The sequence below is a fragment of the Heliangelus exortis genome, chromosome 7, assembly GCF_036169615.1.
Source record: "Heliangelus exortis chromosome 7, bHelExo1.hap1, whole genome shotgun sequence".
Lineage (NCBI taxonomy): Eukaryota > Metazoa > Chordata > Aves > Apodiformes > Trochilidae > Heliangelus > Heliangelus exortis.
This window is the reverse complement of record NC_092428.1, coordinates 14,578,744-14,598,646: the sequence shown is the minus strand read 5'-3', so window position 1 is coordinate 14,598,646 and position 19,903 is coordinate 14,578,744. Positions and strand designations below refer to the sequence as shown.

General features: G+C 42.1%; 1 protein-coding gene across 3 annotated transcripts in view; it reads right to left on the bottom strand.

Moving 5' to 3' along the window:
• Positions 1–19,903, bottom strand: part of MICU1 (mitochondrial calcium uptake 1) — a 100,839-nt gene that overhangs the window by 79,610 nt on the left and 1,326 nt on the right. For all 3 annotated transcript variants that reach the window (XM_071748953.1, XM_071748955.1, XM_071748954.1), the window contains exons 2-3: positions 19,738–19,835; positions 6,661–6,822 (exon numbers count right to left, since the gene is read on the bottom strand). In XM_071748953.1, coding sequence (XP_071605054.1) covers positions 6,661–6,821 — 161 coding nt within the window. In that variant the 5' untranslated portion in view covers position 6,822; positions 19,738–19,835. The remainder of the gene's footprint in view (positions 1–6,660; positions 6,823–19,737; positions 19,836–19,903) is intronic.

Here is a 19,903-nt window from a genome sequence, read left to right as displayed (position 1 = left end):
AGAGGTTCCTTTGCACTAAAGCACTACCAGGCATGTTATACATATCAATTGTGTCTATGGAATGTTATATAAATCAAATATCAACTAAAGGAACACTGACCTGAGTTGTCATTTGCCATATTTAATTTCTCCAAGTCTCTTGAAAACAGTTTCTCTGTAACAACATGCAAACCAAGTCTACACAAATATAAAATCTCAACACAGGTTCATTAATACAAATCATAGTATTTTCCATCTAGTTTAACTAGCCTGTTTCTACAAGGAAGCACTGTGAACAACTTTTAAGACAGAGCACCTGCAGCACCCAGCCCCCTGGATGGGAAGGAACATGAATTCTCACAAGCAATGTTCCCTTTTCCCAGACCATCAGCAATAACACAAACCATCAAGTGAAATTTTGTCGTGCAGGCTCAGTCCTGCGAGGCACTGAGAAATGGGTGAGCCTAGTCAAAAGCACAGAGCAAAGCAGATGTTTCTACACCAGAGCTTTTCACAGGCTCCTAACAAGCAGCATTTCTCTATCTGAACATGAAACTTGATCCGTCTTCATTTTGATTAAGGACATGAGAACACAGGAGTGCAAATGAAGAGCTAAAACAAATGGTGCTGCCAGAGGACTGAAGTTATGTAAAATTCTCTTCAAACAGAGAGAAAGAGCAGGTCAATGAAGAAGAAGAAAGGAAGAGTGCTTCAAGCATCCCATCACCAACTCCCACTGCTGGAACATGAGAGATGAAGTTGTTTAAATGCAGGGAACATCTTTTTGCTTCAGGCACCCAAAGGAGTGTGAAATCTTTAATCTTATGGGAACAGGTATGTGAGCTACCCTACATACCCCTTGTGAGGGAAATGAGATACCCCCAGATTTCTTAATTCCCATGAAACCTGGTCTTTAGCTAAAGCAGACAGCAGGGAAAGGTCATGGGAGGTCAGTCACAAACCAGGTTAACACAGGACAGCTTTTTGCTTGCCACCCTGGGATGTGTTCACACAACATCTTCTAAGAACCTGGTCTCATGATTTGGTGACAAAAGCCACAAGTAATTCAGCTGCAAGTTGAGGAGGGAGCAGTTCCCTGTTATGTCTATACTGATGCCAATTAAAATCTGTTCTGCTCTAACACAAAATATAGGGTATTTAACAGTATTATTTCCTTCCCAGCCAGTGTCTCATGCAATCCCTCAGCAGTTTTGGCAGACTGAAAACATTTGGGCTACATCAAGTTAAACAAAGCCTCCTCAACCTCACAAGCCTTTTGTTCTCTTCAGCTGCCCCCACGAGCAGCAATAACATATGATCCCATACATGGTCTAGATGCCAAAAAAACCCCCAAAAAACATATACCTTCCACCATCAAGTCTCAGCAAGAAAGAAACTGTAGAAGCTTCCTAAGTACAAAGTAATAGGAACAAAACCCAAGGTCAGGCTAACTTTTTTTTTAGGGCATTAATTAACATTATGCCCATCCTTAGTTTCCCCCCTTGGTTCCTTCCAAGGGATCCAACCTTAAACACATCCCAGAAGGCAACTAGGCCATCGGGTGATAGGGGACACTGAGCATCATAAGAAAGCACCAGCTGTGACAAAACTAGAACCTAAAAAGATGACACTCAGTGACTACATGGGCACTCTACTTCCAAATCAGGAACTAATCAAAACAAAGCAACATTTACAATTTCTGAGCTTCCTCTATTGAGCCAGAAAATTATTCCCCTTGCTCCACTCCCAAATGATGTGAGTCCTTGGAGAGATGTTGCTTTCCAGGTAGGTAGTAAAGGCTGGGCAACGTGCTCTTGAGGATGTGAGCAAGGTGAGCAGGTATTTTTAGTTTTTCGGTGCAAAGAGGAAGCGGCAGATGTGAACTTGGCCACCAGAGGGCAGACGTATTTTCAAAAAAGTTTAAAAATTGCCCTTTCCAGCGGTAATAAAGATCCAGGGTTCAAACGACGCTTACACTCTTATGAAACCAAGAATTCAAAGTGTAGTCTCCATAAAGTCCTGGCAAACCGATATAATTGGGCAAGCTGCTCTGCACAAACCTCAGCTCTGATCTGCTATGCAACATTTAAATGACATATTATGAACGTTCACTGATTAAACTCTAGGGCTTTGCAGGCTTGGGGGCAATCCTTGTGCTTCAAGCTCTGGAAGTTAGAGCTCTGCTGAGCTCGCTTCCCACCAGGGCTGCTCAGATGTTTTCCTAATGGACTCCAGTTTTGACTTTAGCACATTCTCTGGCATCAGATGCTCATTGGAGCCAAATAACATGGAGACAAAAGCCACCTGAAAGGACAAAGTGCTCTTTCAAGACACTGTGCATCGATCAATATATCTTCAAGCTTTGGTAGAGAACCTTCAGCACAGAACTCCCAAGGATAGTCAGTTACCTCTCACAAAGAATCATAAAAGTGGAGCAGACCTCTCAAAATAAAAATAACTTGATGTCAATAATACCTAAATTTTTTCACCTTTTCTCCCACAAGTTAAGAAGTACCTGACACATCTGTAACTATAAAACAGACTTCTCCTCTCATGACTGTTATTTATGTGCCTTCTTTTGTTTTACTAGAACAAAGAGTTTCACAGTCTCGATTTCAGGTGGCATAAGATATTTCCAGCAATTCTGCCATTAAAAATTTATTCTAAGCAAACCACTCTAAAGCCCCTAAGAGACTGATGCAAAAAAAGTAACACATTCTTACACAGAGTTAGCTAGCAGCTGATCTAGGCATCAAAACTAATTCCAGAAGTGCTGATGGAGCAAAGCCAAACACAAAAAGCAAAGAAAGTCAGCAGGGCAAGGAAGACAAAGGGTCTTCCCTACAGAAGATCTTCCAGTAAAGCAGCTGGACACTTGGCCAAAGTTGGACGAGTTGGCCAAAGAAGAAAAGGGTGGAGGAAGAGAGGAAGAAATGGTAGAGATGGAATGAAATTGGCAGAAGTGTCAGCCAGCACCAAAACATCCCAGCTTGCTGGTGAGGAGCAGAGACTAAAAAAGAAGAGCTTGTAACAGAATGAGAATATACTGCCAGGGCTGTGAGATGGGTATCTAAGGATTAATTAATTAATTAAGCTTAATTGCTTCAACTTAAGCACAGGATGTGGCAAAAGGCAGAAGAGCCAGATGGCCAAGAAGATGCAGTAAAGTAACAGTAAAGTACCATCTTAGGCACAAACACCCTGGTAGCAAAGGATCTTCTTGTTGAGTAGTCCAGAGCAACACAGATGTGTTACAGAAAGGATAAGAAATAAAGTATAAACAAATAAATCCAGTCCATCAGGAGGAACAGTGCTTGCAGGGGTCCTCCTGTGCTGCCCAAAGTTCCATTTGCTCTCTTACTTAATTCAATACTAGGCTGATTGAGTGACAAGCTTCGGCACTGAAATGCCACAGATACATCCAGGCAGGTTTGTGATATAAAGAATGTATCTGTGGGCATTTAACAGCACTTGAAACAGGTATTTGCAACTACAAATACAGAATACAAATTACATTCTTTTATAAGCATTAAGCTTGCCGCAAACTGTGAGTTAACTACTCATTTAAATGCCTCATTTAGATTAGCCAGTGAATGCACTAAGATTTATTTCAGTTAAATAATTCAGTTTATTATACCAATGCCCAGATACTTAATTGCTTCTGTTGCCAGCTAGAAGTAGTCAGAGTTTAAGTTATTCCTTAGAAAGTGTAAACTTCATTACTCTTCTAAGCTCAGTTATTTGCATTGCTGAAGTATTCCTCACCACAACAGAAAAGAGCAGCATCAGCTACTCCTGTCCTATAATTATTTAAATGATATATATTCCATCAAAAACAGGCAGTGGGACCTCCTGGAGGGCAGTGAAGGCAATGGGAACAGCAGTCACCTGCAACACTGATGGCTATGCAGCAGGCCACATGCAGATGCAGCTCAAATGTGAAGATCCCAACACATGAATCCCTTATTATTAAGTTTCACCATCATCATAAATACAATACATCTGTTTTGAAATATAGAGTTTGGAGGTTTTTTTTTTTTAAAAAAAAAAAAGAGAGATTCAGTGCTGCTCCCCACATTGCAGTAGAGAAGAGTTGGGGCATTTAACATAAGTCTTTATGCAGATGACAAAAAGAAATACAAGTCAAGTATTCTTTTCCTTTTATTACTGCTCTTCCACTAACACTGCTTTATAGTTATTTAAATGAGATGTATTCCATCAAAAACAGCCAGTGGGACCTCCTGGAGGGCAACGAAGGCAGTAAGAACAGCACAGATTAAGATTAAGCAGATCAGCATGCACACATTTCTTGTTAGAGTCACTTGCCATGGAAGGGACAGTAATTTGAAGAGACCCACACTTAGGACCTGGTTTCCCTCAGAGACTAACTGTGGAGCACAGAAGAATTTCATAACCCAACAAAAGCATGGTTGCTTCACTAACCAGAGGTAAACAAATCTCACAGATCATCCCTCTGATGAACTGCACCAACAGAACTGGTTATGCAAAGGGCCTCCCAAAACTACTTCCCATTTAAGCACCACTGCAACACTTAAATCAGTTACTACTAAGTGTAAATACTCAGATGCACAGGGACATTTCTCTATTCTACAATTAAATTTGCAGTGAACTCCTGGCTTCTCCGATCCCTGTGCCATGGCTACATGTTTTACCTTTTATAATTAATTCATTACACTTACAGCTACATACTGTAATAAATCAGGATGTAACTACCTGATCAGCCCAGGATGTCAGTATACATGTGCTGGATTCACCTACACTTATTCTTAAGCTCTACTACTCACTCAATATATATATATATATATATATATATATATATATATATATATATATATATATAAAATATTATCAAAGACAATGTAAATTTACAGCTCCTCATCCCTCATTTAAACACAAAGTTAAAATGCCTAATTAAAAGCCTGTTTAAACTCTTACAGGTGTCAGTACAGAACATTTTATACTACAAACATACCAGTTTTGCTGCTACTCTTATTTAAAAGCTGCGCGGCAAGTAATAATTAAACGAGCAGCAGGAGCCTGGATATACTTCTATTTTACAGTTACAGACATTGTGAATTTATTTCACAGCTCATATAAGAAAGGAATACTTCAAAGTCTGTTCAATTCTATTTAGTGCTCTACAGATTTATAAAAGACAAAGGAGACAGAGCATGGAAATAAAGAAAAACCAGCACAATTCAATCCCTCCAGATTGGTAAGGACCGGGGAGATCAGAGACCAGCTACTCTAGAGAGGCTGCCCCTCTTATCTGGTTTCTGTGAGTGCCCTAAGCTGAGCAAGGTCAATCCTAGCCATAGCAGCCAGAGGCCTCCAAGGAACAGCCAAGTACTCCAGGAGCCAAAAATCTGTCTCTGAAATCACCCCTGACCTAGCACTCTGCATACCATTAGCAGCTCTTTGCTGAAGCATGTTCCTCCTGATAAAAGGCAAAGTGACAATTTGGCTGTTTTTAAAAGCCAGGATGAACCTTCTGCAGAAGGTGGATATAAACTCCATATCTTTGAGACAGCTTTACATAGGACATGATGTCCTACCTACCTTACCATCGTGCTGAGGATGTTTTAAGTGTAAAAAAAAAAAAACAAAACAAAAAACTGCTCACTGCCCTGCCTGAAAAGTGGTGTTATCCTGGCCATCCCTACAGTGTCTTCAGGTCCTGTGGATAAAGAGGCACTATATAAGTGCAGATTATTAGCAAAATGCAGCATAAGATGATGCTGTACTGGATCACTGTGTTCTTCCTTGGACTAAGCAACTCCTTTTAGCAGATATCAAGGTTTGACAGCTCTCAGAAGAGCCAGAACAATTACCATCATCTTTCTCCCACTGCATTAAAACTAAAGCCTTCTAGACAGAAGGCATGTAAGCAGAGAGCTACCATAATATTGGAATGAAAATAAGACAGGCTTTCAACAAAGGCTTTATTTTCAGACCTAACTATAGCCATGGAGCTATGAGCTACACAACTTCTGTCATGCTGGTCTCATGTTTTGAGGGAAGATTAAGGGAGCCCTTGATTTACTACAAACATTGGACAAATGCAGTGTTCAGTGAGGGTCACCTCAGGCAAGCACAAATATCTCCTTCCTCCTCGCAATTATGGACACAAACTTTGAGCCTCACAGACTCTGGCCCTTAAAAACCACTTAAGTTACCACTGAAAGATGGACTGTCCCCCTTCTGCTCCCCTGCTCCATTTCATATATGAAGCAGTCAGCAGAACACAGAAAAAGAGTAGCATCCCCTGTCTGAGCATGCTGTCCCTAGCAGCCCTCCCATTAGCTGTAAGTATGTTTTCACCCAGTCTGGTGGACTCAACCACTTTGTGCAGTATCACCACACCATGTTGCATCACTACACAGAGGGAAGCTGGCAGCAAACCCCACCGGGGGCAAACAGCCCATGAGAGGATGGCTACAAAGGAAAACTTTTCAGCCCCAAACTTTTTGCTTTTCTGACTACTCACAGCAGCAAATAAGCTCTACAGGGAGTCACCAACAGTCACTCCTTCCATGCAGCAGAAGCAGGACAGGCAATAATGGTTTACAAAGTCTCCCAAAGATCTTAAACCCATCTGCAGGTACTGACCAAGACAGCATGAGGTCTCAGGCAAGAAATATAGAGAAAAAAAAGTATTACCTCTGCCAAAGGAATCTGGCACTTGCTGTGGCTGCAGTCGTCCCTATGAAAGCTGCCACCATGAGCCTGTGCCTGGTCCTGGGGTTCTGTGCTGTCCCATGGTAACGCCGTGCAGCAGCAGCCAGCCCGGCTGCCACAGGAAGAAATCGAAGTCGAAACATCCTGTTAAAAAAAGAACAACACCTTAGTAAAGCAACAACCATTTCCAGACAGGGATTCTCACACCAACCCTCAAGCCAGAGAGTTGCTCCCATCTTTTTCAAAGTAGGAAAAGCTACAGAAAATAGCTGTCACAGATGCTTACTAGCTGTTCTGAAATAGCCACGTGACCTGTAATAAATAGCAAATTATTAGTATTAAGCATTGGCACAAATCTACCTGACACACCTTTCTGTCACATCCCATCTACTTACTCAGCTGCTCTTTCCAAATTCCTCTCCAGCCTCTCAACAGGAAATATTTTAAGAGGAAGTACTTGTCCTCTCCTGCTCAAGTACCAAGGCATGGAAGATGCAGATAGATCTTACAAGCAACTACAGCAATTAAGAGCCACTTGGTAAGAGGGAAAGATGCAACTGGATTTTAAAAGGCAAATTAAACCAAATCAACAATCTAACCCAACAAAAACCCAACCCAGGCATTTTCAACTTCCTTCAGAAAACCTTACTATTCTCAAATCACCTCTTTTTTTTTTTAGCTAGCCTGGAGCAAAACCATTTATATTCCGCTTTAACCACAATGCAAGTTTCAAAGCATCAAAACTCATAAAATACAATCCATACCCTGGTACAGAGATAAATGAGACACCACAGCTACAAATCTAAACGTTATTGCAATGGAGAAATTGTAACCACAAAAATGTCAACTTGTCACATACCAGCTACAGGAGGCAAAGCAGTTTCTGCTACCTCATGAGACTGAAGGTGAAGGGTAAATTGCTGCCTTTGAGAAGACTAAGTGCTGCATCTTTTAGTGAAATACAGGTTTTATTTCTAAATGATGCAAATCCATTTTTCCAATCATAGGGTCAGCCTTAAAAAAAGAAATTGGGAACAGAATGGAAAAAGAAGTCCCAAAGCCAGCAAAAACACTGGAAGCAGAGAGCTCAGGAAAAGCACCCCAAGTTTTACCTTTTGTCCCCCATTTTTCCTATACTATTTAAATATTCCCAGTGGGGAAATAACCAAAGAACACAAAAATAAAGTCACATCTCAAATTGGTTTTATTTGTTTTTGCAACAGAAGGCACCACCACGCAGTTCTGTTAAACTTACAACAGAGAATCTTGGGATCTATCTGTTATGGAAAACAGTTAATTTCAAATTTCAAATTATTTCCACCCTATACAATACCTGATGTTCCCATTGCATCTCCAGGGATGAATTTCTGTCACATACGCAGAGAAGAATCTGCACCAAGAAGCTCCTGTTGTTCTTACTTATCACAGAATTAATTGTTAGGTTAGAAAAGACCTGTAAGACCATCCAGTCCAATCTTTAAGCAAACTCTACTATCCTAGCTCTACCAGTTAAACCATATCCCTAACCACTGCATCTACACAATTTTTATACACATTCAGAGATGATAACTCTAACACTTCCCATTCCAGCCCATTCCAGTGCTTGATAACCACTTCCGTAAAGTTTTTCCTAACATCTAACTGAAACCCCCCTGGCACAACCTGAAGCCATTTCCCCTTGTCCTATCACTAGTTACTGGTGAGAAGAGACTGAGAGCCCCTCACTACAAGCTCCTTTCAGGTAGTTGTAGAGAACAATATGAGAACTCTCAGCCTCCTCTTTTTCAGACTAAACAATCCCTGTTCCCTCAGCCACTCCTCATCAGACTTGTGCTCCAAAACCCTCACAAGCTTTGTTGCTCTTCTCTGGACACTCCCCAAGCACCTCAAAGTCCTTCTTGTAGTGAGGGGTCCAGAACTGAACACAGTACTTGAGGTGCAGCCTCACCAGTGCTGAGTACAGGGGCATGATCACTTCCCTTCTTCTGCTGACCACGCTATTTCTGATACAGGCCAGGATGTTGTTGGACTCGTGGCCACTTGGGCATAAGAGTATTGGGCATTGTATTAAGCTGGCTGTCAATCAAGACCTCCAGGTATCTTTCTGCCAGACACCTTTCCAGTCACTCCTCCCCAATCCTGTACCATTGCCTGGGGTTGTTGTGGCCCAAGTGCAGGACCCAGCACTTGTTCTTCTTGAAGCTCACACGATTGCCTCAACTCATTGTTCAAGTCTGCCAAGAACCTTCTGTAGAGCCCTTCCTAGTCTCAGGCAGATTTTCACTCCCACCAAATTTGGTGTCTTCTGCAAACTTCTTGACAGTGCACTCTATAGCCTCATTGAGATCATTGATAAAGATATTGAACAGGAGTGGACCCAATACTGAGCCCTGGGAAACAATGCTTGAGACTGCCCTCCAACTGGATTGAACTCCATTCACCACCACTCTTTGGGCATGGCCTGCCAGCCAGGGTTTGATCCAGCAGAGTGCATGCCTGTCCAAGCCTCGGGCAGACAGATTTTCCAAGATGATGTTGTGTGGAACACCATAAAATGCTTTACTGAAGTCCAGATAGACTGAAGTCCACAGCCTTTCCCCCATCCAATAGCTGGGTCACCTTGTAGGAAAAGATCAGGTTCATCAAGCAGGACCTTCTATTAATTAGCTTATGCTGACTGGGCCTGATTGCTCGGTTGTCCTGCATGTGCCACAGGATGGCACTCAAGATGACCTGTTCCATGACCTTCCCTGGCACTGAGGTCTGAGTGTCAGGTTTGCAGCTCCCGGATCCTCCTTCAGGCCTTTCTTGAAGATGGGTGTCACATTTGCCAACCTCCAGTCCACTGGGACCTCCCAGGACCACTGACAGATTATAGCGAGTGAGCACATCCACCAACTCCTTCAGCATTCTAGGGTCTGACCCATCCTGCCCCATAGGCTTATGGACATCTAAGTGATGCAGCAGGTCACTAACCATCTCCTCGTGGATCATGATGGTCTTACTCTGTTCCACATTCCTGTTCTCCAGCTGGGTACCCAGGGAACAACTACTCCTAGTGTTAAAGACTGCAGCAAAGGAGGCATTAAGCACCTCAGCCTTTTACTCATCCTTAGTTACTATGTTTCCCCTTTCATTAAATAAATTATGAAGATCATCCCTAGCCCTCCTTTTATTGTTAATATATTTATAGAAGTACTTTTTATTTTTCATTGCAGTGGCCAAGTGGAGTTCTACTTGGGCTTTGGCCCTTCCCACTTTCTCCCTTCATAGCTTCACTACATCTTTGTAGTTCCAAGTTGCCTGCCCCCTTCCAAGTCCAAAACCTTTCCTTTTGTTCCTGAGTTCCAGCCAAAGCTCTCTATTCAGCCAGGCTGCTCTTCTTCCCTCTCATCTTGTCTTTTGTGACATAGGGATGGCCTGCTCCTCTGCCTTTAAGACTTCCTCCTTGCAGGATGCCCAGCCTTCCTGGGCTCCTCTGCCCTTCAGTACTGTGTCCCAAGAGACACTCTCAACCCTGCTCTGTAACAGGTCAAAATCTTCCCTCCAGAAGTACAAGGTGGCAGTTCTGCTGCCTCTCCTCCTTGCTTCTCTAAGAATCAAAAACTCTTATCACTTTGTGATCATTCTGCTCAAGACAGCCTCCACTGTTCACATCCCCCACGAGACCTCCTCCATTAACAAACAGCAGGTCCAGCAAGGCACTTCCCCTGGTGGAGTCCATCACCAGATGTGTCAGGAAGTTACCTTCCACACACTGCAGGATCCTCCAGGACTGTTCCCCCTCTACTGTGTTGTATTTTCAGCGGACATCTGAGAGGTGAAGCCTCCAGCAACAAGGGTTAGTGATCAGGAGACCTCTCCCAGATGCTTATAGAGTATTTTAATTTGCCTCTTCCTTCTGGTTTGATGGTCTATAACAAACTCCCCCCACGGTATCTGCTTTATTCACCTTCCTCTTGATTCTTACCCATAAACACTCAACACTGACATCAACATCATTAACTTCCAGGCATTCATATCTATCCCTAACACAGAGGGCCCACCCCACCACCTTCCTTGCCTATCCCTTCTGAAAAGCTGGCAGCCACCAACTGCTGTACTCCCATTGTGCACATCACCCCACCACATTTCTCTGATGGCAACTTTATCACAGTTTTCTTCCTGTACAGTGGTCTTCAGCTCTTCCTGTTTGTTGCATGCATTGGTGCACTTCAGCTGGGCTTATGATCCTGCCACTTTTTTGGGGAGAAGAAGCCCTAATCCCCACCAGACCACACTCAGACACTTTCATAGTTGCCAACCTATCACTAACCCTCATGTCTTTGCTGCTGCATGGATCACCACCCCCACCTCCACTGAGACAACAGACTTTAAGACTTTGCTAGCACACTTATCCACAAGCACTGGCACATTGCTCTCAGGCTCCCCTCTAGTAAGTCTGGTTTCATTCCGACCCCCCTTTAAATCCAGTTTAAAGCTCTTTCAATGAGCCCTGCTAAGTCTTGTCCCAGGATCCTTCTTCCCCATCTGCTCCCAGCAGGCCTGGTGTCCTGTAAATCCACCTAAGAACAAAGAGCCCAAATTCCTGCTGGTAACACCAGTCTCAGAGCCAGCAGTTAATCTGCTGTCTCTTCCTAGTTATCCCCTCATCAATCCCTGCAGCTGGTGGCATAGAGAGCACTGCTTGTGCTCCTGATCTCTTCACCAGCCATTCCAGGGCCCTGCAGTCTCTCTCCATTGCCCTTGGGCTTCTTACTGCTACCTCATCACTGCCTACCTGAAATATCAGTAATGGGGCAGTAATCTGAACTAGGGTAGGGAGTTTTCTCTGTAGATCTTGAATCCTGTCCCCAAGGAGGCTGCTGACGTCCCTAAGAAGTGGCTCTGGCCTGCAATTAGGCCTTCCACTCCCCTTAGAAGCAGTCACTATGGCAAGGACCCCTCTCTTTTTCCTAACTGAGGCTGTTTTGATGTGAGGCTCAGTCTGACTTTGCCTCACGTATCTGGGCTGCCCATCCTAAAGCAGCAGCTTTATCTACATAAGATATAATTGATAAGGGAAGTGTTTCCAGTACCATTTTATCAGTTAAAATGAAAATCAAGCTCCACAGTGCTTATATTTATGAGCTTGATGAGATTTTTACAACATTTCAGATTGCTGGTTTTAGTACTGCATAAATGTTTCTTCTGCCCCAGTCCCAAGAAACACTAAATTATCTGCTTTGTCCAAATGATCTCCCTCCTTAATGGTGCTGGGACATTCACCGACACTGTCTGAGAACTGAAACTGAGAGCTGAAAGCAGGGACCATAAAAAAAAAATTAATATCCTTATCTCAGAACAAAAAAATAAACCAAACACTTTGGAAGCTAAATTTTACATGCTTTCCATCTGCAGTTTTACAGGCTGCTGTAATATATTTTTTTTAAATCTAAAGCACCATAATATTTGGTGTATTTTGTTAAAAGCTCCAGACATTTAAGTCAAGCTCACTCAAGAAAATCAGTGCTCCCTTTTTAAAAGATTAAAAAGCAGCATTTTGCCCTAACTGCAGCAATGAAAAATTTGATTTGCAGTATGGTAAGTAATAAAACTGAGATAACATCTAAAACTCCCAAGAACTGATGTTATTACTGATTACAGTAAGAAATAACCTCAATTATTGCATGATGCAATGCAATAAATGATTTAATTTTTTTACCGGATACAACAAAGTTGCTCAAAGAAAAGAGCAACAACTCCAATGTACCAAACACACAAGTTGTCATGATATTCATGATATTCTGCCGCTGTAAATCCCAGTTGTTTTAAAGAGAAAAGCCAGTCTTAAATTCTTGCTCACAACAGCTCTACAGTTACTTTCAGAGATGGAAGTAATATCCACAGACAAAATAAATTCCATGAAAGAGTGACATATCATTTACATTACAAGACATGGGTATGATTTTTTTTTTAAGCAGAAGAGTCAACCAACAGACTCCAAGATACAAAAACAGAAGTTCTGTTGATGGCATGCTCCACCATTAAATATGAACTGCTCCACCAAAACCCAATCCTGCAGAGCTCAAACATTCAAAAAACTAAAAAACCCATTGAAAAAATCCACCTCACCACAAATCCCCACTAAGAGATCTGACAGCCCACTCTGACTCTCTCGCCCCACTTTAGCACATTTTCACAGAATTACAAAATCATTCTGGTTGGAAAATACCTTTAAGATCATTGAGTCCAACCATAACCTAATTCTACCAACCATTAATGTAACTCTACCCAGTCCAGTGCTTAAACCATGTCCCTCAGCATGACATCTACATGGCTTTTAAACACCTTCAGGGATGGTGACTCAGCCACCTCCCTGGGCAGCCTGTGCCATGCCAGTGTTTAATTCCTCTTTGCATCTCAGCTCCCAGGCTGAAGCTGTGGTTCTGGCCCAGCTGCTACAGGAGCTTTCACAGCCACCAGGGAAGTGCCCATGGCCCTGCTCTATGGGTACTGCAGCTGGCAAGATGGAACAGAATCAAGCTTCACGTTTTTGTAATTAGGATTGAATGTGTTATCACCTTTGGTGTCCCAGAAACCCACAAACCCATTGGGAAAGCACCATGTCTGATCAGAGAAATGACAGGCACCATTCAAAGAGGTCATCCAGATCACTTTAAAACAAGAAATACAGAATTATTTCGACAGCTAGATAAACTTTGGCTTGATGTGGGTATTTTATTTCCCCAAACAATGGCCCTCTGTCCACTAACCTGTTTTGCAAAGAAATTCAGTGGGGCTCTCCACTTCTTCCCCCTGCCACGCTGAGCACCAGCCACCCCTGGATTTTTTCAGTGCATGTAAGTAAAACTTGACAGATCAACTCTCTTCCATCCTTTTTCAGATACCTAACAGAAAGACTAAAAAGATTTGTTCCCATATTTTCAGCACCCCAGATTAGATGATGGTTTCAAGATGAAAAGCACTAGGTAACCCAGCCCAGAGAAAGGAACTTTTTGGCACCTGGATACCTCAGAGCAGTGAACATTTTGCACTCTTTTTTGGCAATCCAGATTAGCCTCAGTTCTTATGATGAAACACACTTAAAACAGCTTTTTAGTATCAAAGCTGCCATCAGTGGCATAAGCATGAAAGAGGGAGCATAACAACGGTCTAAGCTGATCGGTGCTTGATTTTTAATCAGAGAAAGGTTCACAGGCAGTTTTTATTTGACCAATTTTATTAGGATGTGGTAGGCTTGCACATAAATGCAGAATGTCAATTGTAAATTTAAATGAAAAATTTTAATATGTAGTAAGATCTTCTCAAAAATTATTTGTGTTTATGAGGCATTGCTCTGGCATACTGACCTCTGCAGTGACTGGCAGAGATGGCGTTACTAAGAATGTAAAGAACTTTCTGGAACCACATGATTATTATCAAGCAAAGAGTGGCATTGCCAGAGCATACCAAGACATCCTGAATCTCCTGTCGCCATCTTCTCAAGAGGCTTATTGGGAAGAGGGGAAGGAAAAATTGCAATTGCGAGAAAAAGTATGAGAACTAAATCCAACAAGAAGGAAAAGTCAAGATGAAAAGGAATAAGAAGTTTCATCATTAGCACTAATATTGAAATACTTAAAATAACCTGAGATACATAAAAAAGGGGAGAAACCTGCCTCCACCAAAATGAAGTTATTAGTTTTGACTTCTCCTCCTCCTCCTCCCCCCAGTTATTCATACTATTTGCAAACTGCTACCAGCGAGAGACTTGTACAAGAGTAAATCACCCAAAGAGGTGGATTCCAGCTACCCAGACATCTGGATCCACTCCTTCCCCCATCCCAGAAAGACCAAAACGCTCCTGCTCTTTTCCTGTCCTGCAACTCCAAAGTAGCTAGTGCCATTTTCAGATAAATGATTACTCATATTACTGAAGTTATTTGCTTACTTAGATGTATAAATCAGTTTCAGGAATGAAAATTGTATTTAGCAGCAAGAAATTACTTCTCAGGTATGAGACTGGGGTACTATTTGACCACATTAATTTTGCTAGAGAGGGGAACCACATTTATTTTGACGCACAGTTCAACTTGACAGAGAGTCTAAGGGGCATCAATCAATAACACCGTGAGGGCTTTGGCAGAAACCTAATCCACAGCCTGGCAGTTTCTTTTTAACTCTCACTGCAGTAAGGGCTCCCCTCTTCCTAAAATCCTCAGCTCTGAAAACACACACTTCTCAAATCTGTTACCACACCCAACCATCACTTACCCTCCCCTTGGGGACTATTCATGCTGCTCCTCAAACAGTCAGGATTCAGCATTAACCTTCATTCTGCTCTGCACACAGCTGCTATTAAAGCCATACTACTGCATTTCATAGCATATTTAAAAATTCAGCCTCACACTGCATCACCAACATGTTCTGGTGGCCTGCAATCGCCTCGTCATCAACGCAGTTAATTAAGTATAACAATTAACCAGGACGATGTCCATTAAGACTCCATTATTAATGCTATACTCATCTCACAAGTTGCTTTATTCTGCCAATCTGATCATTAAACCCACAAAGTGAAAACAAAACAGCAATGCAACTAACACTTTTATGCACAGATGTTGTTCTCAATGCATACATCCTTACTGTCAGCTATATTTAATTAAGGAAAATGTAAGTATTTCTGTTACTATCCGTCTCTCTACTCCCTCTACTATTTTTAAGCTCCACATACCCACACCTGGGCTCTCACTAGGTTTCTCTTGCTAGAAAACAAAGTCTGCTAGGAGCTGCAGATCATCCTGAGACAGAAATTACCGCACAGGATAAAAAAACATCTCACCTTGGGCTGTGCAAGTCACCCACACTGATTCCTACCACGCCTGCCACAGGAGCTTTGCTTTCAACATGAGCAAACTGGGCAGACAAGAGTCATGACCCACAAAAATGGCTGCACAGAGCCTAGATTAAAACTGACAATACTGAAAATAATTGTACTGACTTTCTGTGCTACATACAGCAGTTGATGCATTTGTGAAGGAGACTTCTGATTTAGCTTTAATAAAGCATTATTAGTTAAGTACAATGGGTTTATAAATAAAGGTAAGTCAGTAGCTACCTTGGTCTTCCCTTGAAGGGGAGACCAGAGTGTTTCCTCACCTAGGAAAGACTTCTGTCTATATGCCTTTGAACATTTAAAGTCTACTCAGGACAATGACTTTGGTGCCAACTAAACTGTCAGAAGAAACATCACTTGACAAATTTAACAGCAACCCCAAACCTAACCTGCTATCTGAGGACTTGGGGGTCGATGTAGTAATCACAAACTGCAGCTTTTGAGAAAACAGAAAAATAAGTGTAGCCAAACACAAGAAACTGGTTACACCTGTTGCAGCAAGGATAAAATATTTTCTTGCTATTTCAGCCAGTCGGTTTTCAGCAATGCACAGTGAGTTTTTAATGAGCAACTCTCACCTTTCACAGAAAGGAATGCTAAGTTCTGCATTTTCATAGTTAAAATTTTCCTTTCCCTTCCTCCCCCAAAATGCAGACTCTTTGTTGGGCTTTTCTACCTAGAAAACATTACAGTAAGCCTCAGCACTGACCAACTCCCAAGTAGCATCCCCATAAAAGCCAGAGATAATTAGTAGAGCTGTAAAAACAAAAGCCAAACAAAAAAAACATCCCATACGAAAAATAAAGAACTACTTCTACCTTGACTGGTCCAACTTGAAATTTTCCTTTTCCCAGTCACTATTCCCTAATAATTGGGCTGTCTCTGCAAACCAGCCACACAAGCAGGCACACCAGAGAACAGGCATTTTCACAGGAGGGAAAAAAATTTATCAAAGGTTTGTCAGAGAACTGCCAGCAGAGGAGCTGAAAGTTGCCTGTACCACTTCGGCAAGAAGGAAGATCTGTAAACTGCGAACTTGAATTTTAGTATCAACATACAATAATTTCCCCCTTTCTATGCTGTCTTTTAAACAGAAACATCCCCTAACCCAGCCACAGACACCTGCTTCTAGCAAATGCCACTCCTGCCCAAAGCCCCAAACTTTGACAGCACATACCTGAAAAAAATTTAAATAAAAAACTTACTGAAACAAAGAAAATTAAGTTACAGCATCTGTGTTTCATCTACCAGACAGCAACTCCTTGGGAACTGAGATGAGGCCAGGTTCCCCTCAAAAAAGGAAGATGGTCTGTATTCCAATGATTGCTTTTGCAGCAACACACCACTGGATTAGCTTGAACTTCAGAGAGAAAAAAAATACAGATAAGCGTGGGTAGTGCCTTGAACTTTCAGTACATGACCTGAGAACATCACTTTCATCAAGAAAATGCCAGCAACAAACAACTGACTCCATCCAATGTGGCTAGGCAGGTAACACACGTGATGCTTTAGAGCTAAAACCCAACAAGCAGAGGATGAGATTGATGAATCACAATGCCTGACCACTGGCACCTACCACACGGGGTCACAGGTCTCTCATTTCAAGCACAGGTTACCTGCAGTGTCACACATGTCAAACCATCATCTTTCTTGCTATCTTGCTATAGCTTTAGTTTCATTTCAAAGAGCCATAAACCCTTAGCAGTAACAGAAGAACTAAAGGATTTGAGCTTGAGAGACCCTAGAGACTTTAAAAACCCCAAGCTTCACCCAAGAGAAGCCAGCTATTTTCTACGCAAAAAAAAAACCAATCAGAAAACCATTACTTTAAACCACTCATTTGATTTCTGGCAGGTAGGTGAAGGGTGACAAGTTGTGACAAGCTGCAAGAACAGAAAGGAAAACGTGTAACGAATCAAAGGTGGTTTATGCCAAGCACTTAAGGCCACACATTCACTGCTATTATAAACTAGCACAAGTTTCTGGCCTTCCCCAGCTGCACGTTCCTACACACTCAAATTCAAAACTGGGAATTCAAAATTTCCAGTTACAAGGATCAGGACTTCAATCCACTTTACCTTCTCTTGCCCCACCATCCACAGCAGTGGACCCCAGACAAAAGGGTCTTTTCACGCAGTGGTACTGTGATAGTGGAACTGTGATGATAAGCTGCTTGGGAGATTAAATCCAGAATGCAAAAGAAAATTTCACAGTAGGTTACTTTGGGGAAAACAACAGCCACAGCACTCACAGACAAGATAAGAGATAACATTAACTCAGAATTTACTAGCCAAGGACTTTTCAGTACTTGCTACAGAAGCTCCAGTAAAACAATGCATGATCTGAACTGTCAAGTGGTCTATTTTTTCTGTTTTATAGTAGCTTAAATCTTTCAGTAAGGGGCAAGCCTGCCAAAGACTTTCAGGTGGTATCTGCTTAGGCAGACAAAGAGCATTTCAACTCAGACTTTACTATGAGCCCTTGCAATTCTTACTAAAAGTGTCAAAAACACCACACTAAGGAAATATACAGCCACCCTCCTCATTAAGAGCTCACCACATCACTTGCAATACACTTTTCTCAAACATGTTCTGCTTTAAAAAATAAGTCAAAATATTCTTCTCAAAGCCATATAACCTAGGCTACAATACATTGAGTAACTCCAGATAACTGTTTACTACTGAATTTCAAACAGCATTAACACATCCAAAGTCACATCTACACCAAAACAGTTTTTCACTAACACTCCTGCAATGTCTCAGCACCTGAAAAACTAACAAATGAGGATTTTCTATTGTGGTAAACAAACATCCTCAGCCTGCTCTGCACGGTACTAAAACACTGCTCCTGAGTAAGGCCACTAGAAACTTTCAAAGAATAAAACCAATGTTTTTCTATCCCACCTCAGGTAACTTCAAGGAACGTTACTGCAGCAAAAGGAACAGGATGCAGCACAGGGTCTTGACAATCAATCAGATTGCTACCAGACTTATTTTGCTCAAGAAATGAAAAAACAGTTGTTTCCACGTTCTAGATCTAAAACATAGTTGGTAAGTTCCTCAAACATCACCTGAAAAACATAATGCTTGTAGGATACTGCTTCAAAGCCCTTCTGAGACTCCAAAGGATTTGCAAGTCTTGCAATTTGTCTTGTAAAACTGCCCGAGGACTATGGTACAATCTCTCTTCTGAAAACATTATTAGAAGCTTATCAGCCCAAGAGGCACAACAGGAACCTATACACAGAATTACACAAAGACTACTATTAAGGTACCAGGAGCTCTTAGAGCCCCCAGTAGGCAGCCACCAATGATTTAAGCAAGACACACTGTTCTTTTTACCCCAGGACATGAAATTTCAACTTCTTTAGTTCAGAAAGCATAAAGAATATCACAAAAGTTTCAGCAGGAAATGTGTCCTTTGGAGAACAAGCCATTTCCACAAGTAAACAGGGGTTACAAGAGCTTAAGATACATTGCTGAATGCACACATTATGCCCTAACATGCCAATGAACAGAAATTTTAAAAGGACAGTTATAAGCCATGGGACCCTCCATGCTCTCTTCTGGCAGCACCCTAAAGAAGCTGCTGCCAGAAACTCATGTCTACAACCCCCTCCAGAGTCCCAGAGAAGTGAGCAGTGATGATGCTACAACATATGCCTCATCCCCATGTGCCAGCCAAGAAACCCTTTGCTGCTCCAGGTGGGCAAGAATGGTTTAAGCATCTTTAATTACATTTTGCTGGGTTTTTTTAGAGATACCTCCCTACGTTCAGGTAAGTTTTTACAGGGTGCATAGAAAGAGTGAGTTGCATTAGGATTTTGGGTTGGGGTTCTTTTTTATATATTATGAAATTGGCACAACTGAGGCTGGGTTAATGGGAAGCTCCATACAGCAGCTTTCTTCCACAGCTTGCTTCCATGCCTGCTTTCCTCCTCCCTCCAAATCACTTGGAGCAGCATGTGACTCTCAACAGAAAAGCCAGCACAACTTTTCACCTTTTCCGACAGCTTTAGGAAAAATTCTGGGTAGATGCTTCAGAGCAAAAATAATTCCAAACAGAGCTGGTTTAAGAGTAAGTATTAGCCAGGTTACTAGTTCAGCAGAGTTAAAAGGACCTAAGAGCAGGGCCACAGCTTGCTGCGAGCTGCATACCCCAGCAGGCAGCAACACCATCCTTACCTGTAGGACAGGTATATTTGCTCCCAGGTTGCCAGTCAGGCTGTCATGAAGAACGCTGTGAATTATTTCTCAGCAACTGCAGGGCTGTGTTCTCAAAACTAGAAATAAACATAGTAAAGACTGTAACTTTTTGCTCACAGTAATGTGCTGCACACTGACCCCCTTC